General features: G+C 43.8%; 2 protein-coding genes across 4 annotated transcripts; both read right to left on the bottom strand.

Moving 5' to 3' along the window:
• Nucleotides 1-480: 480 nt before the first annotated feature.
• On the bottom strand, nucleotides 481-12,804 carry LOC131104061 (ATP-dependent RNA helicase DDX3X-like). 3 transcript variants are annotated; one of them, XM_058050795.2, is made up of 20 exons: nucleotides 12,485-12,804; nucleotides 11,310-11,361; nucleotides 11,031-11,078; nucleotides 10,809-10,868; nucleotides 10,524-10,730; nucleotides 10,346-10,448; nucleotides 10,142-10,255; nucleotides 9,492-9,591; nucleotides 9,280-9,415; nucleotides 9,110-9,207; nucleotides 8,821-8,919; nucleotides 8,595-8,755; nucleotides 7,753-7,897; nucleotides 7,520-7,664; nucleotides 7,320-7,370; nucleotides 5,911-6,092; nucleotides 5,711-5,828; nucleotides 5,458-5,611; nucleotides 5,236-5,360; nucleotides 481-4,736 (listed from the first exon to the last, which is right to left on the bottom strand). In XM_058050795.2, exons 1-20 carry the CDS (start codon nucleotides 12,527-12,529, stop codon nucleotides 4,657-4,659), a joined length of 2,223 nt encoding a protein of 740 aa, XP_057906778.2. In that variant the 5' UTR covers nucleotides 12,530-12,804; the 3' UTR covers nucleotides 481-4,656. The 3 variants fall into 3 exon arrangements, with proteins under 3 accessions (XP_057906778.2, XP_057906780.2, XP_057906782.2); XM_058050797.2 differs by having other exon boundaries at nucleotides 10,809-10,865; XM_058050799.2 differs by lacking the exon at nucleotides 7,320-7,370.
• A 1,116-nt stretch (nucleotides 12,805-13,920) lies between these two features.
• On the bottom strand, nucleotides 13,921-16,898 carry LOC131104064 (sodium/myo-inositol cotransporter-like). Its single transcript, XM_078796815.1, has 5 exons — nucleotides 16,265-16,898; nucleotides 15,984-16,179; nucleotides 15,378-15,505; nucleotides 14,421-15,305; nucleotides 13,921-13,976 (listed from the first exon to the last, which is right to left on the bottom strand). The coding sequence occupies exons 1-5, from the start codon at nucleotides 16,896-16,898 to the stop codon at nucleotides 13,921-13,923; spliced, it is 1,899 nt and encodes a 632-aa protein (XP_078652941.1).
• Between the last annotated feature and the right edge of the window lie 836 nt (nucleotides 16,899-17,734).

Genomic DNA, 17,734 nt, shown 5'->3' with positions numbered 1-17,734 from the left:
TTGTTTTCTCTCTCTCTCTCACCATGTCGTGCTTCAAATTTCACAGCTTCATTTTTTTCTAAAATATCTTCATCGATCATGCTGGAATATGGTCTGCTATTAGTCATCAAAAAATAAGAGTATTTATACAGATTTTACATTTTTACAATAACAATATTCTTTGTAGAAAGGCACTTTATTAAAAGTACACTGACTTGTATTTATTCACTGCAGTCTTGACCCATCCAATATGGTGGCGATGTTGACATATTGCAGCAGTGGACAAACCACGTGATTGGCCGGCCCAGCGCCTGTCTATGTGACCACCTATCAAAACACTGATGCTTAGGAGTAACAGCTGGGCCGGCCAATCACAGGCATGGATGAGCTTGGGCGGTCTAATTGGAAACAGGTTTGTCTTGAGCGGCTCTTTTCCGCTTGGTCCTAGTGCTTGCCATGTCTCCTAATACAGCATTTTCTCAAACAAAAACAGATGCAGGATAGTTTTGCAAATCCAAACCTTTAATTGTGGTAAAATCACAATGGATGCACAATATTGTTTTTTTTTCTTGGTGTAGTGCTCCTCTTCGTGCACAACTGCTAAACTAATACATAAAGCAAATACTAACTAGCAGGCTGGCGGCGCCGTGTGTCCATGCTGAACTGTCTGGCCAGTCATTGGTGGCGACAACAGGCTTCATGCATTTTGACATAATTGTGAGATAAAACCAAAAAGTACCTGTTGTCGCCACGTCACCTCAGTCTGCTTATTGCAGCTATTTTCTTCTCTCCAAACAACTTAAAAGGGCCAGCATATTTGGAATACAACGTTTGGAATACAAAAGGCTGCATTGGGAGACTTCTCCCTGAAATGTCACTGATGTGCTGTGGCCACGAGCTACAAACAGTAACGCGGCAAACACGACAATTCCAATCACATGTCGTTTGCCTGTTTTCTGACTGGCCGGACGCTCAGCTGCAAGCGCTGTGCCTGAAAATATGCAGATCACAACAACATAGCAATACAATCACAGTTAACTCTGTTATAGACTTTTAACATCCCCACTTGCTAATAGACAATCACACAAAGGGTATTCATAGGAAGGAAAAGTGTCAAAACAAATGAACAACAACAAAAAAACTGACTTGGAGCGAATCTGGACACGTGTTTTTTTTTTTTGTACTGCATGTTAGTTTTTTTCTTTTTTTTACAAAACTGTTTTTGATTCTTACAATTTAATCCAAACCTTGGCATATTTGGTGGAATTGTCTCAAATTAATATTATTTTGGCCAATTGCAAATGGCTGCTAATGGTGTATTATTATTATCGTGATTGGTATCTGAACCTGTTGCACCAACAGGTTGGTGGATCTGATAGAGTCCAATGAGACTTTCAAGGTAATGGGTTTCTCTCCGTATGTCACACCGCCCGACCAGCGTTCGTATCGGTGAAGAGACATAATGGGAGAAACCCCCTTACGCGGTTATTAAAAAGCTCACACTACCCCAGAAAAATAGAAATTTCCACTCACACCAATGACATTCAACATTCATGTGCCAGTGTTTTTGTTCACTGTCTTTTGGTCAAGTCACTTGTTTTTAAACATTTGCACTAGGCTTATAAAAATAAATATTTCTCAAAATGTTTTTGATAAATTACACAAACTAGCAGCGCAAAAGTAGACTCGAGAACTCTGGGTGCAAACAGCTGGATCTTGCCATTGTGAACGACAACGCAAACCGGTACTCACCAAACAAGGTTCACATCCTTTTACTTACACACACACACACACACACTTCACTATGGAGGAGTCTTTTAACGACTATAAACATTCACTCATACGTACCTCTCGAGAGGCGTTGAAGGAAACTGTGCTACAGAATTTGTCGGAGGTATTTTTATTCGTGTAAAACTACGTAGGATTCTCAGTCTTTCTACAAACGGAAGGCCTGCAGGCCGCAGCAAAGGGAGCGTAGCACCATGAAATCCTTCCTTACTCAAGAGTCTGTTAGTTACCGCGGAGGCGTTGAATTCTCTGCCAAGGTGGTGCCACGTATAGCCAGCTTATATATAACGTGCATCCACTGTCACTTCTATTACCCTCTTGAATTTAAGGCATCAAAAGGTTGACAACTGAGGCGTGTAATGATTTGCAATGGACCACACTTCACCACCACACCAACAACAACAAAACTCACAACAACACACGCTAACAACTGTGCAATTGGCACATCCATAAGTGCTTGGAGCTAAATGCTAACATCAACAGGCTAACCTGCTTGTCATGAACTATGCTAAGTCGCAGGTGGAGACGTTTACGGGCAGCGAAGCCATCGGAAAAGGAACGACGGTGTGAAATCATATACCCTATCGCGCGTGCGCACACACACGCTTCGGCGTCTACGGAATCATCGCAAGGCACAGAGGAGTTTGTGACAGCAGAGTGCAAGCAAGCCAGATCTCTGTCGGAATGAGCTATGAATGTTACGTAAATGAGGGTCGGCGGGGTTTGGGATGGTTGAGGTGTACCCAAAAAGGTGAAAAAGTGCAATTGATCCAACAAAGAATGAAGTCCTCAACAACAGATTGTCATGTGCAAGCCTATCTTCTACTTTAGTGTGCAGCATTGTCCAAACTTGTTCTGGCCACCATCGCTTCACCCGCGTCAAACTGCAGCTCAACCGCGAGGACTAGAAATGAAAGAGTTAATTAAGCCGGTAAAAACAGAGACAGCCCCCCTTACCGGAAATACGAAACTGCTGCTTTTTAACATTTTGTTCCCGAAACGCCCGACAACTCAACACAACCTCCTAGTGAAATGCAATCTAAAAAAAAAAATACAAATGTGGGGAAACATCAGCATAAATAAAAACCTGCTCAAGAATTGCGATACTTGCTTTGCTAAAATTGCTTGACCAAAAAAAAACAACAACACTTGCATATGCCCTATTGTCTTGGTCCGGTCTGGCGGTTTGATAAATCTAAGCCAGCGGGCAATTTAAACATCTGGTCCAAAATGTATTAAGCATATTCCCACCTTTCTCTTCATATGTATTTTAAATAGAGCTCTACTATTTACATAATCACCTACTTGATAACTCACTTAAGATCTTCATGTAAATAAAAGAAATCAAGCTCTCCATTTTTGGATTTTTAAACTGAATGCACTGATAGTTGGCCGGGCTCCACAGCAGGAGTATAATGCGAGTGTAACCATTATCATTATTAGTAGTATTATTATCGACGCCGTCGTGTGGTTGGGAGAAACCACAGTTTCAAACCTAATGTAAACACTTTTTTCGCCTGCTAGCCTTACTCCCCCAGAAGCCTCCACTACGCCTGCTGGGAAACACTTGTGTGCATTCATCCCCGACCAAAACAGATCCAAAACACCCAAAGCAATACTGGAATGACTTGTTTTCTGAAGAGAAAACTCTTTATGTGACTCTCCAGGATAGAGTGAGCAAGGAATTTTAGATCTCTTTTCATTTTTTGACCAACGAGGGTTGTGTGTGGAGGAGGACTCGGGTTCCCAAGAGTCGGCCCAACAAGCAGAGGCACTGATAGACGGGACTTGACAACACAGCAACAGCAAGGTCAGCATTTGATTTGAGTGCTGTGCTGCTAAGCCCGGTTCTCCTGTCAGCAGCCCCGGTTCCTGAAAACCCGACTTTTTTTTGGCTCGACTTCAAGCTCAAAGCAGAGCTACAAGGCTGACATCCGAACAGGTTCCTTAAAAGTATGAAGCCTCCTGCAGGAGGAGGTTTCATGCTTTCGGGAACGAGATCAACAGACGTGGGATCACTTCAACACAGTTTTAGTTTTGTTTTAAGTTTAGTTTTGCCAAGGTTTGATTTAGCTCAAGTCTAGCTTGTTTCCTTCCAAAGAGAAATCAAGAGAACATGTTTAAACCTATATGTGACATTAACTATGTTTTAGTTGCAGAACAGAACGAAGAAAAAGCCAATGCTCCAATTCTTGAAGGCACAGTGCAGAAACAAATGATCTTGGTTTGTTTTTCTTTTGTTTTTTTATCAAGTCCTATGAGTCTGTTTCGAGGTTTCCAAATTCCAGCTCTATTTCCTGGATCTCAGACATCATTCTAAGACATCAGAATATCTGCACTTCAATTTAAAACAAAAAAACAAATAAAAAAAAAGCAATATTTGTCGCTTCTCTTCCAGATGGTGGCCTCGGCCAGTTCCTATGTCGGAATTAGTTTCATGTCTCCATGCTGTGGTTTTTACTCGCAAGGTGAACATGCATGAAACCTGAAGGTGACGCATGGGTGGGTGGGTGTGCCTTTGAGTGACGGCACAACAAAAACATGATGAAGCCACAACTGAAACATGAAAAGTGCCACAAGGAAAATATTCCCCCTCAGAGGGGAATGTTGCCAAATGAAATGGAAAAATCCCTTCGCCGTGTAGTCTGCTGATTGACTGGGAAAGAAATTTTGATTACATTGTCCAGGGATGGAAGGGTGTATGTTGTAGGGGGGCAGGATGGAGGGTTGGGGCTATATAATGAGTATAAATACTTTAATAGCATGCACATAGGTTCTAAATGTTGATGGGGAGGGGGGGGGCAGATGGAGTGCGGAAGACAGAGCTGAGAAAGGAAGAAAGTTGAGTGGGGAGGTGACAAGTGTGTGAAAAAGAGAGAGAAGAACGGCCTAGTTGCCCCACCAGTCGACTTGCGAGTGCGAGTAGTTGCCGCCGTAGCCGTCACTGGTATAGAAGGTCCCAAAGCCACCTGAAGGAGAGACAGAGAGCACATGTTGACGTGCTATAGCAAGACTATCACGGCGTGTCAGTGATGACATGCTTCCGCCACAGCTACGTGCTTGTTGGCTCAGTCAGTACGATTGCGGTCTGGAATTGGATTGTTAACACATGAATCCCTCATTCGGTTAAGTGGCTCCAGACCCAAATGTTTCCACAAAGTAGGGTTCCTTATACATTTAAGTCTCATTAAGGCCATAGAAAACCTGCTTACGACCTTCTATATACATTTTTTAACATTGCAGCCCTCTAGACATGAAATAACACCCCTATAGCTATGACGGGAGAAAAATTAGCCATTTTATTTAATTGGTCGCAATAAAAGCAGCATAATATGTTCAATATATGACAGTTTGAGGGAAGAGCTGCTGCTAATATCCGTATCGGTAAAGAAGTTCTGGATTATCTGTTTATCAGTAAAAAGCCAATAGTGTGACTATTTAATCACAACGTAAAAATCAGACCCGCACCTCCTGCAAAACTGCGGGCTCCTCCGTGTCCTGCCTGGTTGCGAACGCCGCGGCTACCAAAGCCTCCTGCGTTGCTTCCAGCAGCTGTCTGACGGTAGTCACGCGCTCCAAAACCGCCAGCAAACCTGTCGAAGCCATCGAAACACAAACAAAACAACCATTGCATGAATAGATACTTTAATAAAGTCATGCACTTTCAAAAGAGACACTGCATTTGTGGACCTTTTAGAGCGTCCGCGGTTGCTGCTCTTATGCTGGTGCTCATAAGCCAGGCTCTCAAGCCATGAGGGAACTTCCTGTTTGGCTTCGACCAGGATGTCAAGTAGGTCTTTAGTGATGTTCCCGTTCTTGTCGTTAAAGAACGATGTGGCCAGTCCTGTAGGAAAATAAGGTACATTTTGTATTGTTGAAGGTATTAGTATGCGTTTACACCCCGGGCACTGCCACTGAATGACACAGAAATGGCTGGCATTACCCAGGTTCCCCACTCGCCCTGTGCGTCCAATGCGGTGAACGTACTCCTCAATATCACTTGGCAGGTCGAAGTTAATCACATGTTTCACATTGGAGATGTCAAGACCACGAGCTGCAACCTGAGTATGAGTAACATCCGCTTTAAAACCAAGCACGATGACTTTACTGTGGTTTACTTTGCAAAATCCAAATTTGACTGACAGCTGTGGCCACCAGGATGGGGCATTTCCCAGATCTGAACTGGTTTAAGGCCTCCTCTCGGTCCCTCTGGGAGCGGTCACCGTGGATACTGGTGCAGGCGTAGCCTTCCCTGTACAGGAAGTCTTCCAAGGCGTCAGCTCCTTTTTTGGTCTCCACAAAAACCAGAGTCAGCGAGTCTTTTCCTGGGTGGCAGAAAGACACACAAAAAATATCTCATCATTACATTCGTCAGTGCTGCACAAATAATGGGGGGACGGGCAGCCGTGAGTAAACTTAACTTGGAAATTGTTATCTCAGCTCATAATTGTATACAGAATGCTGGTAACTGCAACTCGCACTCGCAATACTTAGTTTCTCAATAGCAAACTACAGTTGTCCCTCGCATCTTCGCATTTTGAATTTCATTCGCTTCACTCCTTCCTATCACGATTTTAAACATCTTTGAATAAATCATGTTTCATGTTTGAATATGGCCTATTACTAATAGAATTTTTTTGCCTAAATTGAGCATTTTGAAACATAAATATTGCTGCGTGAACTACAAATGTACTGAAATATAGTATCCTACACTGGCCAATAGGTGTCAGTAATGTTCAGTGACCAGACTAAGCGCCAGACTTCGAAAAACAGGCTTTTACTGCAGGTAAAACAGCCCCCCCCCCCCCCCGAAAACGCACAAGCACATGTTTCATTAAGTCTACTATGGATTATTTTATCTTATTTATTATGTTGGGTAATACAAGTTCAAAGGTGAATATGGGGTGGTATTTCAAATCTAGAGGGCTCTAATGTTAAAAACCGTATCTACCATATTTAGGTTATAAAAAGTTTTCCTACGCTCCAACTACGAAAATATTCCATTTATAGATAAGGAAGCCCATTTTGTGGATTAGCACTTATCACAGTCAGATCTGGAACCAATAAATGAGGGATTACTATATTTCAATTCTGGGGCCAGAAAACCAATGCACAGAAATTCACTGTCCAGTGAGCGTCAAAAACTCAACTGAAAATTGAGTTGCTAAAATGTATTCTGTCAGAGTCGTGCTCAAATATTACAGCTGTTAATGCGATGGAAAAAAAAACATGCAATGAAATGATCTGAAATGCTAACACCACATAACAGGGCAGCAGGACGTACGGTATGATATATACAAGCATAAACAAACAAAAATATGAATAGGAATAAAAACAGCGATCACGGATTAAAAAGGAGCATGTGGCATGGATGACGTTTGTACAAAAATAAATACAAATAAAAAGTGCTGCTGACATGTTGGAGAGATCCCACTCATGCCAGGATGCAAAGATTCTCCACATTAAGATGGGTATCGCAGGCAAGTAGGCAAACTAGTCTTTACGGGGGGAAAAAGAAAGGTGGCTGCGAGGTTCTCTGGTGAAGATCTTACCAGGCTTCTCCATGTTGTCTCCAGCATTGTCCTGCACTTCGTTGGGGATGACTTGAGATAAAACCACACCAAAGCATCAACACAAACTCTACACTTGCCCTCTCGCTACCACAGAACTTATGTTGTGTATCTAACGTGTGTGTGTGTGCGTGTGTGTGAAGTATTTCTAAACAGGAGAGAAGATCATGTGAACATCTCACCTGTCGCACTCAGCAGGTCCAGAAGAAAAGACCTCTTATCGCTCTCTTCCACCCACACCACCTTCTGAGTGATGTTCTCTGAGGTGGAGCCCACTCTGCCCACGGCCAGGAAAATGTAGTCATCCAGGAAATCCCTGGCCAGAATCTACAGGGGGAAGATAGACTTCATCTCTGAGCTGAGGAACGCAGAACATTTCCGTAGGGAAAGATTGACAGAACGTTAACGGACGTACCTGGATCTCTTTGGGGAATGTCGCGCTGAACATCATGGTCTGCCGGGTTCCTTTAGGGGGCATGGTGTCCTGTTCAACAATGCGCCGTATCTGAGGCTCAAAGCCCATGTCCAACATTCGATCAGCTTCATCCAGGACAAGGTATCTTGGGAAAAAACAGATCAACTAAGAAATGCACCATCTTTGACAACCACAGTGCACTAGTGTACGTTTTACAGATGTTTGAGGCAGCATTCAGGTTTGATGGCAACTCTGTTAGCATGTTTGCATGCTGTTGTGATCATGTGGGCTCTATCCAGTACAGCACTGCTGGATAAAAGTGCTGGAGCAGATATTGCAATAGACCGCTCATATCAGAGATGTTCGATGCAGGCTGATAAAATCAGATACTTTTATTTTTTGCTGGTATCGGGCCGATACCCCGAATCAATATCGGATCAGGACACCAGTAATGACACCTAAATAAAATGCTAGATCCACACCTATTTTTTTTAGTTAAATCTCGGTTTTCATACAATTTGTTTTGTATCAAGAATTTTTGATATAAATTTTGCCTCGGGTTTCATACCCTGTCTCCATTTTCGTACACTTTAACTAGTCTGTCCTGTACTAAAGAGAGTACCAAAACAAAGTGTTGTTGACTCTGTGACTGCTGAATAACCCACCATGGGGTCAGATAATGTCACGAGTGCCAACACTTTGATAAAGGTGATCAATCTCACCAGAACGTACTAGACGTCTGCATCAACAATAAGTTCCATCCATCAATCAATATCCATACATCAATAAAAAGTGCCTATTTATTTATGCATTTCTAAAATCCTCTCATGCCAGTATCTTACTTGCAGTAGTCCAGCCCAATCTTGCCCCTTTCCATCATATCCACCAGTCTTCCAGGCGTTGCCACCAGCAGATGGCACCCCTTCTCCAGATCTCGAATCTGCTGGCCAATGTCTGCTCCTCCATAAACAACGCAGGGACGCACTCTGGATCGGTAGGAAAACTACAAAAAAATCATTAATATTCTTCCATCTCTGTGGGGGGGTTGTAATTTGAATAGAAACCTACTTTCCGGGCCTCATCATATATCTGAAGTGCAAGCTCTCGAGTCGGGGCCAGGACCAGAGAAATGGGGTACTGCTTACGACGGCCATATTTTCCATTCTCCTGCAATATAAGAATAGTATTAAAATACCATATTGAAATAATTGAAATTATATTCAATATAAAAAAGCAAGATGAAAAGGGTTGCTCACGCCACAGAACATGAATTTTCCGTTTCAAATTGTTATTTTTTCCTCCCAGGTACAACATTTTTGGCCCTACAACACAAACCCTTAAAAAATTAATTCCTCACCTGCCCAGAGGCTTTAGCTGCATTGAGAGCATCTCCTGGTCCCTCAGCATAGATCTGGCTGAGAATTGGTAGCAGGAATGCCGCTGTTTTACCAGAACCTATGCACAGGACATTGATATGTACACATTTCATTCTGGTTGTGCACAGAAGTCCAATTCATGCCAGTCTACCTGTCTGTGCGCAGGCCATGAGGTCTCGCTTGGACTTTACAATAGGAATGGCATATTTCTGAACTGGGGTGGGTCGGGTGTAGCGGCTCAGTCCAATGTTGCCCATAACGATCTCGCCCATGTCTATGTCCTGGAACTAAGCAGAGGGACAGCCACATCAATTGGTCACAACAATTTCAGATTTTAAAGTAAGTAATACACGTTTCACTTACACTTTCAATATGATGAGGGCAGTTCTGTCCAGTGGCTTCAACAGGAATGTCATCGTATTTCTCAAAATTAATCCCAGTGTTGCTGCCAGAGAACAGCTCGCTAAAGCGCAGAGGGGGAGAAGACCACAGACTTGTTTGTTGATCATTTCCCAAGCATATTTGACCCCGTCGTGCCCAACCAGTCCCAACACATGCACAATATAATAAGCTCACTACGTCTTGGATAACTGACATTACACAGGCAGAATTTCTATGCTGGGGATGGGACAAAATAAGTAAAAATTGCAAAAAGTGAAAATACATCTGTGTATCCATGCCTTTTTCCTGAGTTGAAGTACAATTTCATGGCTTCTTCATTGGTATACCGGGGCCTCACCCTGGAGCCAGGCCAGGGGGAGGGGCTCAGAGGCGAGCACCTGGTGGTCGGGCCTTCACCCGTTGCCCAGCCCGAGGAAGCCACACAGGAATTATTTTACCTTGTGTACGATTGGTGCACTATAAATAAACGTCTGGCATCTCACTATATGAACAGGGGTATTATAATGCACAAACAAGTCAGCTGTGGTTGAGTTTTTCAAGCTTCTGATTGGCCAAAATGCCAATCAGAAGCCTGTGGGAAAGCCAGTCTTAGCCAGTAAAACATTACTTACTGCTCAATGCGTTCATTGCATGGTGTTGGTTTGGACCAGTCACCGTCATCTCTGACCTCCTCTACCCATCGGCTGTTTCCACCACCGCCGCCACTATAACCACCATGGTCGAACCTGAAACAACAAGTGTTTGCCTGCACACTTACAAATGCTCTTCATGTAGTTCCAAGAATCAAAAAAGCCAGAACATGACTGTCATCTCACCGTCCACGATTGGCATTGCTTCTGTCATTGAAGAACGCAGATTTTCCTCTGTTGTTTCCAAAGCTGCTATAGGCATCCTTGGCGGTGTTCCACCCACCAGCATCTGACAGGGTCATAAGAGTCAAGATTACTCAACCAAGCCGGTCAACGTTTGCACGCAGTCCAACAGGAATGCCACCTTTGTTTTCGTACAACCCGAAGGCCATCGGCTGAGCGGGGTTGATGGGATTGAAGGCTCCACCTCTGTTGCCACGGTAGCCGCCTCCGCCCAAACCCCCTCGGCCCCGCTCCATGCGAGGCGGGCCACGGTTATAGGTGTTGCTGCCAGTCATGCGGTTGTCATGGAAGCCGTTGACAAAGTTGCCACGGCCCCCATCCCAACCGACTGCAAAATGACAAAAGCGAGTACGATAAGAAGACAGATTACGGAGCACACAGCCAACTCAAGAGGAAGCACACTTACAGGCGGCGGCAGGAGCGATGGTGTAACCGCCCTGTCGACCAGCAACGAACGCATTTCCTGCTAAAACAAACAAACACAATCTCATCAGTCGTGCCATTGGGTATACATGTAACCGCAAATTAAGCAAGCTAGCTTTAAACAATTTAGCTGTCTGTATCACATGGGTTTCATAGAAGGCATCTTGCTGGAAGCATGACTGAGCACAGAATAGTTGCTTCTCACCATTTTTGGGACCATCTTTGTTCCGTAAATGGGGAGGAATGTATCGTCCTGCAGACACAGAAAGACGTCAGCATCGGTCCCACAAAATGCTACACACAATCAAAATCCCCCAAACAGAGCTAAATGCAAGCCGTATGGCAGGGGGTTGCAATATTAACGGTGCCCCTTCATGCACCCGCGCAGCTCTCGCTATGTCTTCAAGGCATCACTCGCCTTATCATCAGGGAGGTTGCGATTACAAACAGCTCTTACAGATAAGACATATGAGGAAGCGCTTACTGCTGGTGCCGCCACCTTGTCCGTCCGCTGCAGTCAAGTCTAGGACAGCAAGCTGCGGATGGAAACACAAAACACCCAAATTTCACCAAAGTTGTCCTAAACAAAGTGCATCATGTTCTGCGTCCACCAAGCCTTGTTGTACAGCACGGCATGAATGTTTTTAATGCACAGACTTACATGAATATTTCATTATCTTGTCTGTCTGTGCATCATGATAATAATTATGTGACTGATCAAATAAGATAATCGACATCCAATTGTTGTTTTAGCAAACTTATGATGCGGTGGTGCATATTTTATTAATAAATTCAAGGATCAGAAGATATCGCTGTTATATTATGTCACAATGATGGAAAAGGGTCACTGATATAACTATGCCCAATACGTTAGCACAGTGCTGTGTAGGCCATCCACGTAAAGTACATACTGGAAGTGAGTTTTCATCTTGCATAGCAACTGAAAGAGTAGATTCGTTAGTTGCTTAAGTGTGGTCGGCATCTCTACACCCAATTCATTTGGAGATATCCGGAAAATGAGAAATGTCAGGTTAGTACTTCTGTGCATCCTCCCAACTGTGTGTTGGTTAGCCAAGCACGATGACTTTTCCTACGTCGCTAGTGACGCAGGGTATTTTAATTCAGGCCATAATATAAACAGACCACAAAAAACGTGCCATGGCGTGTGTGTTTTGTAAGCAAACTGTGCACAACTGTCAAACGCAGCATTTTGAGCGCGTCAACTCCATGGGGTCCAGCTCCGCGCACCTCCATTTTATTTTCGTGTCGAGCTGCAAGACAAACGCAGTGAAGATAAGAGTGGATGGGTGCGTTTCATTTGCTCTCAGAGGACAGCCGAGGGAGGCCACGGTTGGTTTTTTCGGTCGAGTTTTCAGCAACAAGCGATATTTAGTGAGATGTTAACTCTTCATAATGTGATACTTACTTGTCCGTGTTAAATATGGCACTTGAAGCCAGAACGAACGGGGGACTGTAAATAACGGATGGCCGCTCGCCACATTTCAGTCAGGCGAATGAAGACTGAAGCGCACCCATAGCTAACACTAGCATCTCGCTAGCGGTCCTATCTTGGCTAGCCGGTATGCTAGCAGCCCAACACCATTAAATGACTTTTTCCCCTCGCATGACGCCACAAGCAACATCAAACGAGCTACTTACCTGCTGTTCTAGACCGTGGACATTCTCGACGGACACATGACTCATCACTAAGGAGTATGGGGGAAAAATGTTGACGTTGAGAAAAGGACCTCTTTGTTTGCCGGGTTCGATGTAATGTTATTGCTCCTTTGTCGCGTGTCGCGCCACGACAAAAGAGACACTCTGCAGGGTTTCAAAAATATCCAACACTTTGCACAACGCAGTTTTACGTTTGCTAAAAATGTCACGATTTTGGCCACCAAGGTGCTACTTGATGCAAACCCCAGCTGATGTCGATTTGTTCTACAGCTGGGAATGAAGCTGCGTTGGAAAGCACGCGCGATTAAAACAGAGGAAAAACATCCGGTGATGGTGGAAAAAATAAAGGTAAAAATAAAAGCCGATTTAAGAAATTATTTTGAAAGGTAAACACAAAATAATAATTGCTCATATACGTTGTATAATACTCATGTTCTTATTTGAACAACATGTTTGAAATGTGACTTCTTATATCTCCATGGATTGATTTTAGAACGTATACAAAATACAATTATAATCCTGAAATGTTTAGATTTTTCACTGTGTGCAAATATAACATTGAAATTGAACTGCGTTGATTTTGGAATATTTACAAAATAAAAAATATCAAAATAACCCCATAATGTTTAGATTTTTTAGTGTGTAAAGTTTTGACCAGAAACAAATATACTGTAAGGGGCGACCCCAATTTATATGTACTATTCTTCAAGAGCTTCAATTTATCAATTAACAGCACAGGAATATTGGTGTTAATAAAATTTTATGGCCATAATATAGTTAGTAACCCATAAATTGGTGAGTGCAAAGAAGAAAGTAACTTCCATCCATTAATTTTTTATGCCACTTATCCTCACTATAGGGACGCAGAGCCATGCTGGAGCCTATCCCTGATGGCTTTGGGTGAGAGGCGGTCTACACCCTGGACTGGTAAGAAAGTAACTTTCAAAAGTCAATTTACACAAAAATGGGACCTGCTATTTAAATATATTGCGCTCTTCTACTTTACACAGTGGTTTAATCATGTATTATATGTAGCATGTAATATGTAACATGTGACAGTAGTGACAAACATTTAATACTGTATTATGCACTGTAGTAAGTACTGTACAGCTATAGGTTGCAATTTGTGAGTGTGCAATGATCATTCCATAATCATTGCAGGGACGAAGTACATTTCCTGCAAATTATACAAAATTGAAAGGCACTGCAGTTATAGGCACTCAAAATATGTATTATGAAACGCTCTAATAGTGATTCCACCCTAATAGTGAATGAGAATATTCACAGGCATCCGAATAGTGACAAATTGTAATTCACTCTTCTTGGATATTTCAGCCTTTTATTGCTTTTATAAATAAAATCATAGTCAATGTATTTGGGTTTGGGGCAAGAATTTGGACCAAAAAAAAGCTCCTTTGTCAGGTTACTCGGGAATCGGACGGGAACTGGAAGAGGTGGTCCGGGACTGGGAAGTCTGGAATGGAAATTACTGACCATGACTTAATTGATAAAAGCAATAAAAGGCTGAGACATGCAAGGGGGGTTAATACTTCTGCAACGCACCATATTCATTTTAGGTTTCATGACAAAATGTACAGAACCAGTGAGTGTGGTTTTGAATCCAAACGTCTTCAGACCACCGGATCGTTACAGCATAGAGCTCATCAACAGTCACCACAGGCTTTGCTTCATGAAAAAGCGACAAATTTGAGCATTAATAATTTGACCTACATGGAGAAATGGATTAAGAGAAAGACCCCTGTGCAGCAAATTGCCACCATCCCCATGTTCAGGATTATTTTAGTTTGCCGAGATTCCTGGAGAAGCTCATCCACAAGTTTTTCATGATCTTCCACTGTCGTGACCCGAGCTTTAGGTCTCTTTTCCTGAGATCTCAAGAACCATTTAAAAACCCCACCTGCTCCTCCAAAGCAACCCTCCTCCTCCTCTCTGCTATCTGGTTTTCCTTGTGCGATATCATCAGGAATAACAAGATGGCAAACATTTGGTACCGGAGGATCTTCTTCACCATTAACTTTCTGATTTAGAGGTTTGAAACTACTCATTTCTTCAGATTTTTTTCCCTGTTCTCGCTTTCTTTGGTTTAATCCCCACAAGGTTGTGGTTTGGATTTGGTCCGTTCTCGGTGGAGGCGTGCAGAGACTCACAACCGCAGTCACCAAAGCAGAAACCCAAAACAGAATGGCTGCCACATACATGAAATGGACATCTTTGATAAATGCTGGCCGCTCATCTGGCATGCTGCAGTGCGGTTCACGATATACGAATGCTAAGACCAGACGTACAAGTCCAAGGGCAAAGCCCGCCATCCCGCCCCAAAAGGCGCCCTTCTCATTACAGCGATGCCATAAGACGCCAAGTAAGAAGAGGGCTGCAATGGGAGGAGTCATGTAATCGCTGAGTTCCTGGGTATAATAGAACACCTGGCCGCCCTGCATCTCGATGATGACGGGCACCCAGGCAATGCTCACAATCACCATAAAGACGATGAACAGTCTGCCGACAATCACCAGCTCCCTCGAAGATGCTCGCTTTCGCAGCGTCTTGTAAATATCCAAAGTGAATATGGTGCTGGCCGAGTTGAAAATGGAGTCCAAGTCACTCATGAGAGCCGCAATCATGACGGCCATCATCAGGCCGCGAAGACCGACGGGCATCATTGCCATGACAAGCCGTGGGTAGGCCACGTTGGTACAGCCAGACGGGGAGCCGCACACTTCCATGCAATGTTCTGGGCTGATGCACACCAACTCATTGGCAAAGTAGATCCTGGAGATCATCCCTAAAATGGAGAGAAAAAGAGAAATCAGTGAAGCATTGTGGAAGAGAAGCTCAACCAAAACTTGTACCATACCTGGAATGACAATGACAAACATGGGCAGGATTTTCAAGAGGCCAGCCATGATGGTAGAGCCTTTGGCATGGACAATGTTCTTTGCTGCAAGGATGCGCTGCATAATCACTTGATCTGTGCACCAGTACCTGGAATTTGAACATTTAGAAAATTGAGAGGAACACAAATTGATTCAGTCAGCAGCTCTTTGGAGCAGGAAACGAATGTGTCTTGGACTCCAGGTACAAATACTAGTGGTTGGGACTACAACAGAAGGGGTACCAACACAATACTAACTGCTTATCGGAACAAACTGATCTTGGCCTTCATGACCAGACCTGCTTGGTCCAATAATGGCAGTAGATTGGCCCGTGGTATCATTCATTGGTGGTAAGACTCTTACCATAGCTACCCTGGGGAAGGCTGACGGAAATGTGGCTGCCAATTTGCAATTTGTCTCTCCAACTACCACTAAACATTTGCTCACTTTTACACACCAGTAGAGTCTGGACTGAAACAGCACTGACTGGAATGGAGGAAGCCGGGTTCAAACCACCAACCCTCTGGTTTCCGGATGACCTGCTATACATCCTGAGCCACTGCTGCCCCTCTAAGCGTTACAAATACCAAATAGAGGCAGGAGTCTGTCCCAGAAGGAACCCGGGCCATGGTAGATCTGGATCCTTGGGTCCTCGAAGGATCTTCAGAGCGTCTGGCTTTGGGTTGAGGTGGTGGTGGCAAGATTCAGAGTAGGTAAGGTTGGGTGAGGACAACAGGATGGCCGTGATGTTGGGAGCAGCCTGCATATACTTTGTCATCATTCCTTGAAACATTAGCAGAAGATGTTAGGAATCATGCTAACAATTATTCAACACAAATTCAAGGCACAAACGAGTAAGATTTAAGACCTTCAAGTCCGCCCACTTGGTAAAGGCTGATCCATGAAAGGGAGATGGCACCAACAACCATGAGGGCGGCTTGGGCCATGTCAGTGTAGATGACCGTAACGAGACCTCCACTGATAGTCAGGAGAGCCGTCATTGCAATGAGTAGAATGATTGACAAATACAGGTTCCAGCCCAAAGACTCCTGGATGAACAAGGCTCCAGCATAGAGGTCCACAGATATCTTGGTGAGGGTGTAAAGGATGAGCGATAACACAGCAATGTACACCTGCAATCTCTTCCCGCCATAGCGCTTGGACAAGTATTCTGGCATGGTAAAGACCCCAGAGTAGATGTAGACGGGTGTGAAGATCCAGCCTGATAACTGGAGCAGAAACAGCGCGTTTAATTCCCATGCGGCCACGCCTAGACCGCTCGCGGCACCCGATCCGGCGAGTCCAATGAAATGTTCACTCCCAATGTTGCTAACAAATAGAGAAGCACCAACGGCTGCCCAGTTCATGGAGCGGCCTGCCAGGAAGTAGCCTGTCACTGTGTTCCTGTTCGACCGACACAGGGAAAAGAAGCCAATTGCCAGTACAACAATGAAGTAGGCTACCACAACAAGGATGTCCACCACTTCCATGTTTGCAGCCATTTTTTAATCACTGCTGTTCCTCTTGAACAGAAATGTTTTCTTGCTTCGTGAATAGAAAGGTTGAACTTAGATTGTTTAGGTGTCTGACATGTTTGGACTTCAGAGACACTTGGCTTTTATGCAGGTCGACTGTCCACAAATGTCAGCATGGTAGTTCTGTTTGCAGTCGTCTCTGTCACGGAAAGCTGAAACAATTGGAGAAAACGGCGTCAGTGCAAAAATTCAAAGCAATATATTTCATTCATTGGTCGTTAAGGTGGTCATCGACTTGAGCGTACTGTGAGCCAAATGTCCGCAGTCCTCAGTCCACAGCTGAGGTTGAGCACACTGCCACATTGTAGTTCCTGCATCATGTAGTTCCTCATTCATTCATTCATTCATTTTAAAGACACACCTTTTTAATCAGGCTTTTAACTAATATTGTTAAGCTTTTCTTATGTTTTCATCCTTTTAGTCCGATTTTATGTTCTTATTCTTCATCTTTTAACCCCAGTGTTGTTTTTATCTTGTTAGTCCTATTTTATGCTCTTAATCTTCAGCTTTTAACTCCAGTGTTTTGTTTTTATCATTTTAGTTATATTTTTTGCTCTTGGTCTTCAGTTTTTAACTCCAGTGTTATGTTTTATCTTTTAGTCCTATTTTATGCTCTTAGTCTTTAGCTTTTAACTCCAGTGTTTCCTCGGGGGGGTCCTCCACACTGGGGGCTGTTCAGGTATGCTGAGGGGGTGCCATCCTTGGGTCCCTTCGACACAGCCGGCTGGGGGTTCCTCCCTTTAATGTGGGGATCCGCCCGACTATCGGAGTCGGGGGGCCCGGGTGCTGGTCCTTCGATGGCA

Source organism: Doryrhamphus excisus, linkage group LG15 (genome assembly GCF_037039965.1).
Source record: "Doryrhamphus excisus strain RoL-2023G ecotype Guam linkage group LG15, RoL_Dexc_Guam_v1.1, whole genome shotgun sequence".
NCBI classification, from domain to species: Eukaryota; Metazoa; Chordata; class Actinopteri; order Syngnathiformes; family Syngnathidae; genus Doryrhamphus; species Doryrhamphus excisus.
Note: the sequence above shows the minus strand (reverse complement) of the source record. Positions and strands in the feature narration are given on the sequence as shown.

Excerpts from the sequence above, each read along its gene's own strand:
- LOC131104064 (XM_078796815.1), bottom strand. The coding sequence starts at position 16,898 with ATGGCTGCAAACATGGAAGTGGTGGACATCCTTGTTGTGGTAGCCTAC. Across the intron at positions 16,180-16,264 it reads CCAAGTGGGCGGACTTGAAG|GAATGATGACAAAGTATATG; the intron begins GTCTTAAATCTT and ends TAATGTTTCAAG. Across the intron at positions 15,506-15,983 it reads CAGACTCCTGCCTCTATTTG|GTACTGGTGCACAGATCAAG; the intron begins GTATTTGTAACG and ends TTCAAATTCCAG.
- LOC131104061 (XM_058050795.2), bottom strand. The coding sequence starts at position 12,529 with ATGAGTCATGTGTCCGTCGAGAATGTCCACGGTCTAGAACAGCAG. Across the intron at positions 7,371-7,519 it reads GGACCTGCTGAGTGCGACAG|TCATCCCCAACGAAGTGCAG; the intron begins GTGAGATGTTCA and ends TTTTATCTCAAG. Across the intron at positions 5,829-5,910 it reads CCATCCTGGTGGCCACAGCT|GTTGCAGCTCGTGGTCTTGA; the intron begins GTCAGTCAAATT and ends ACTCATACTCAG.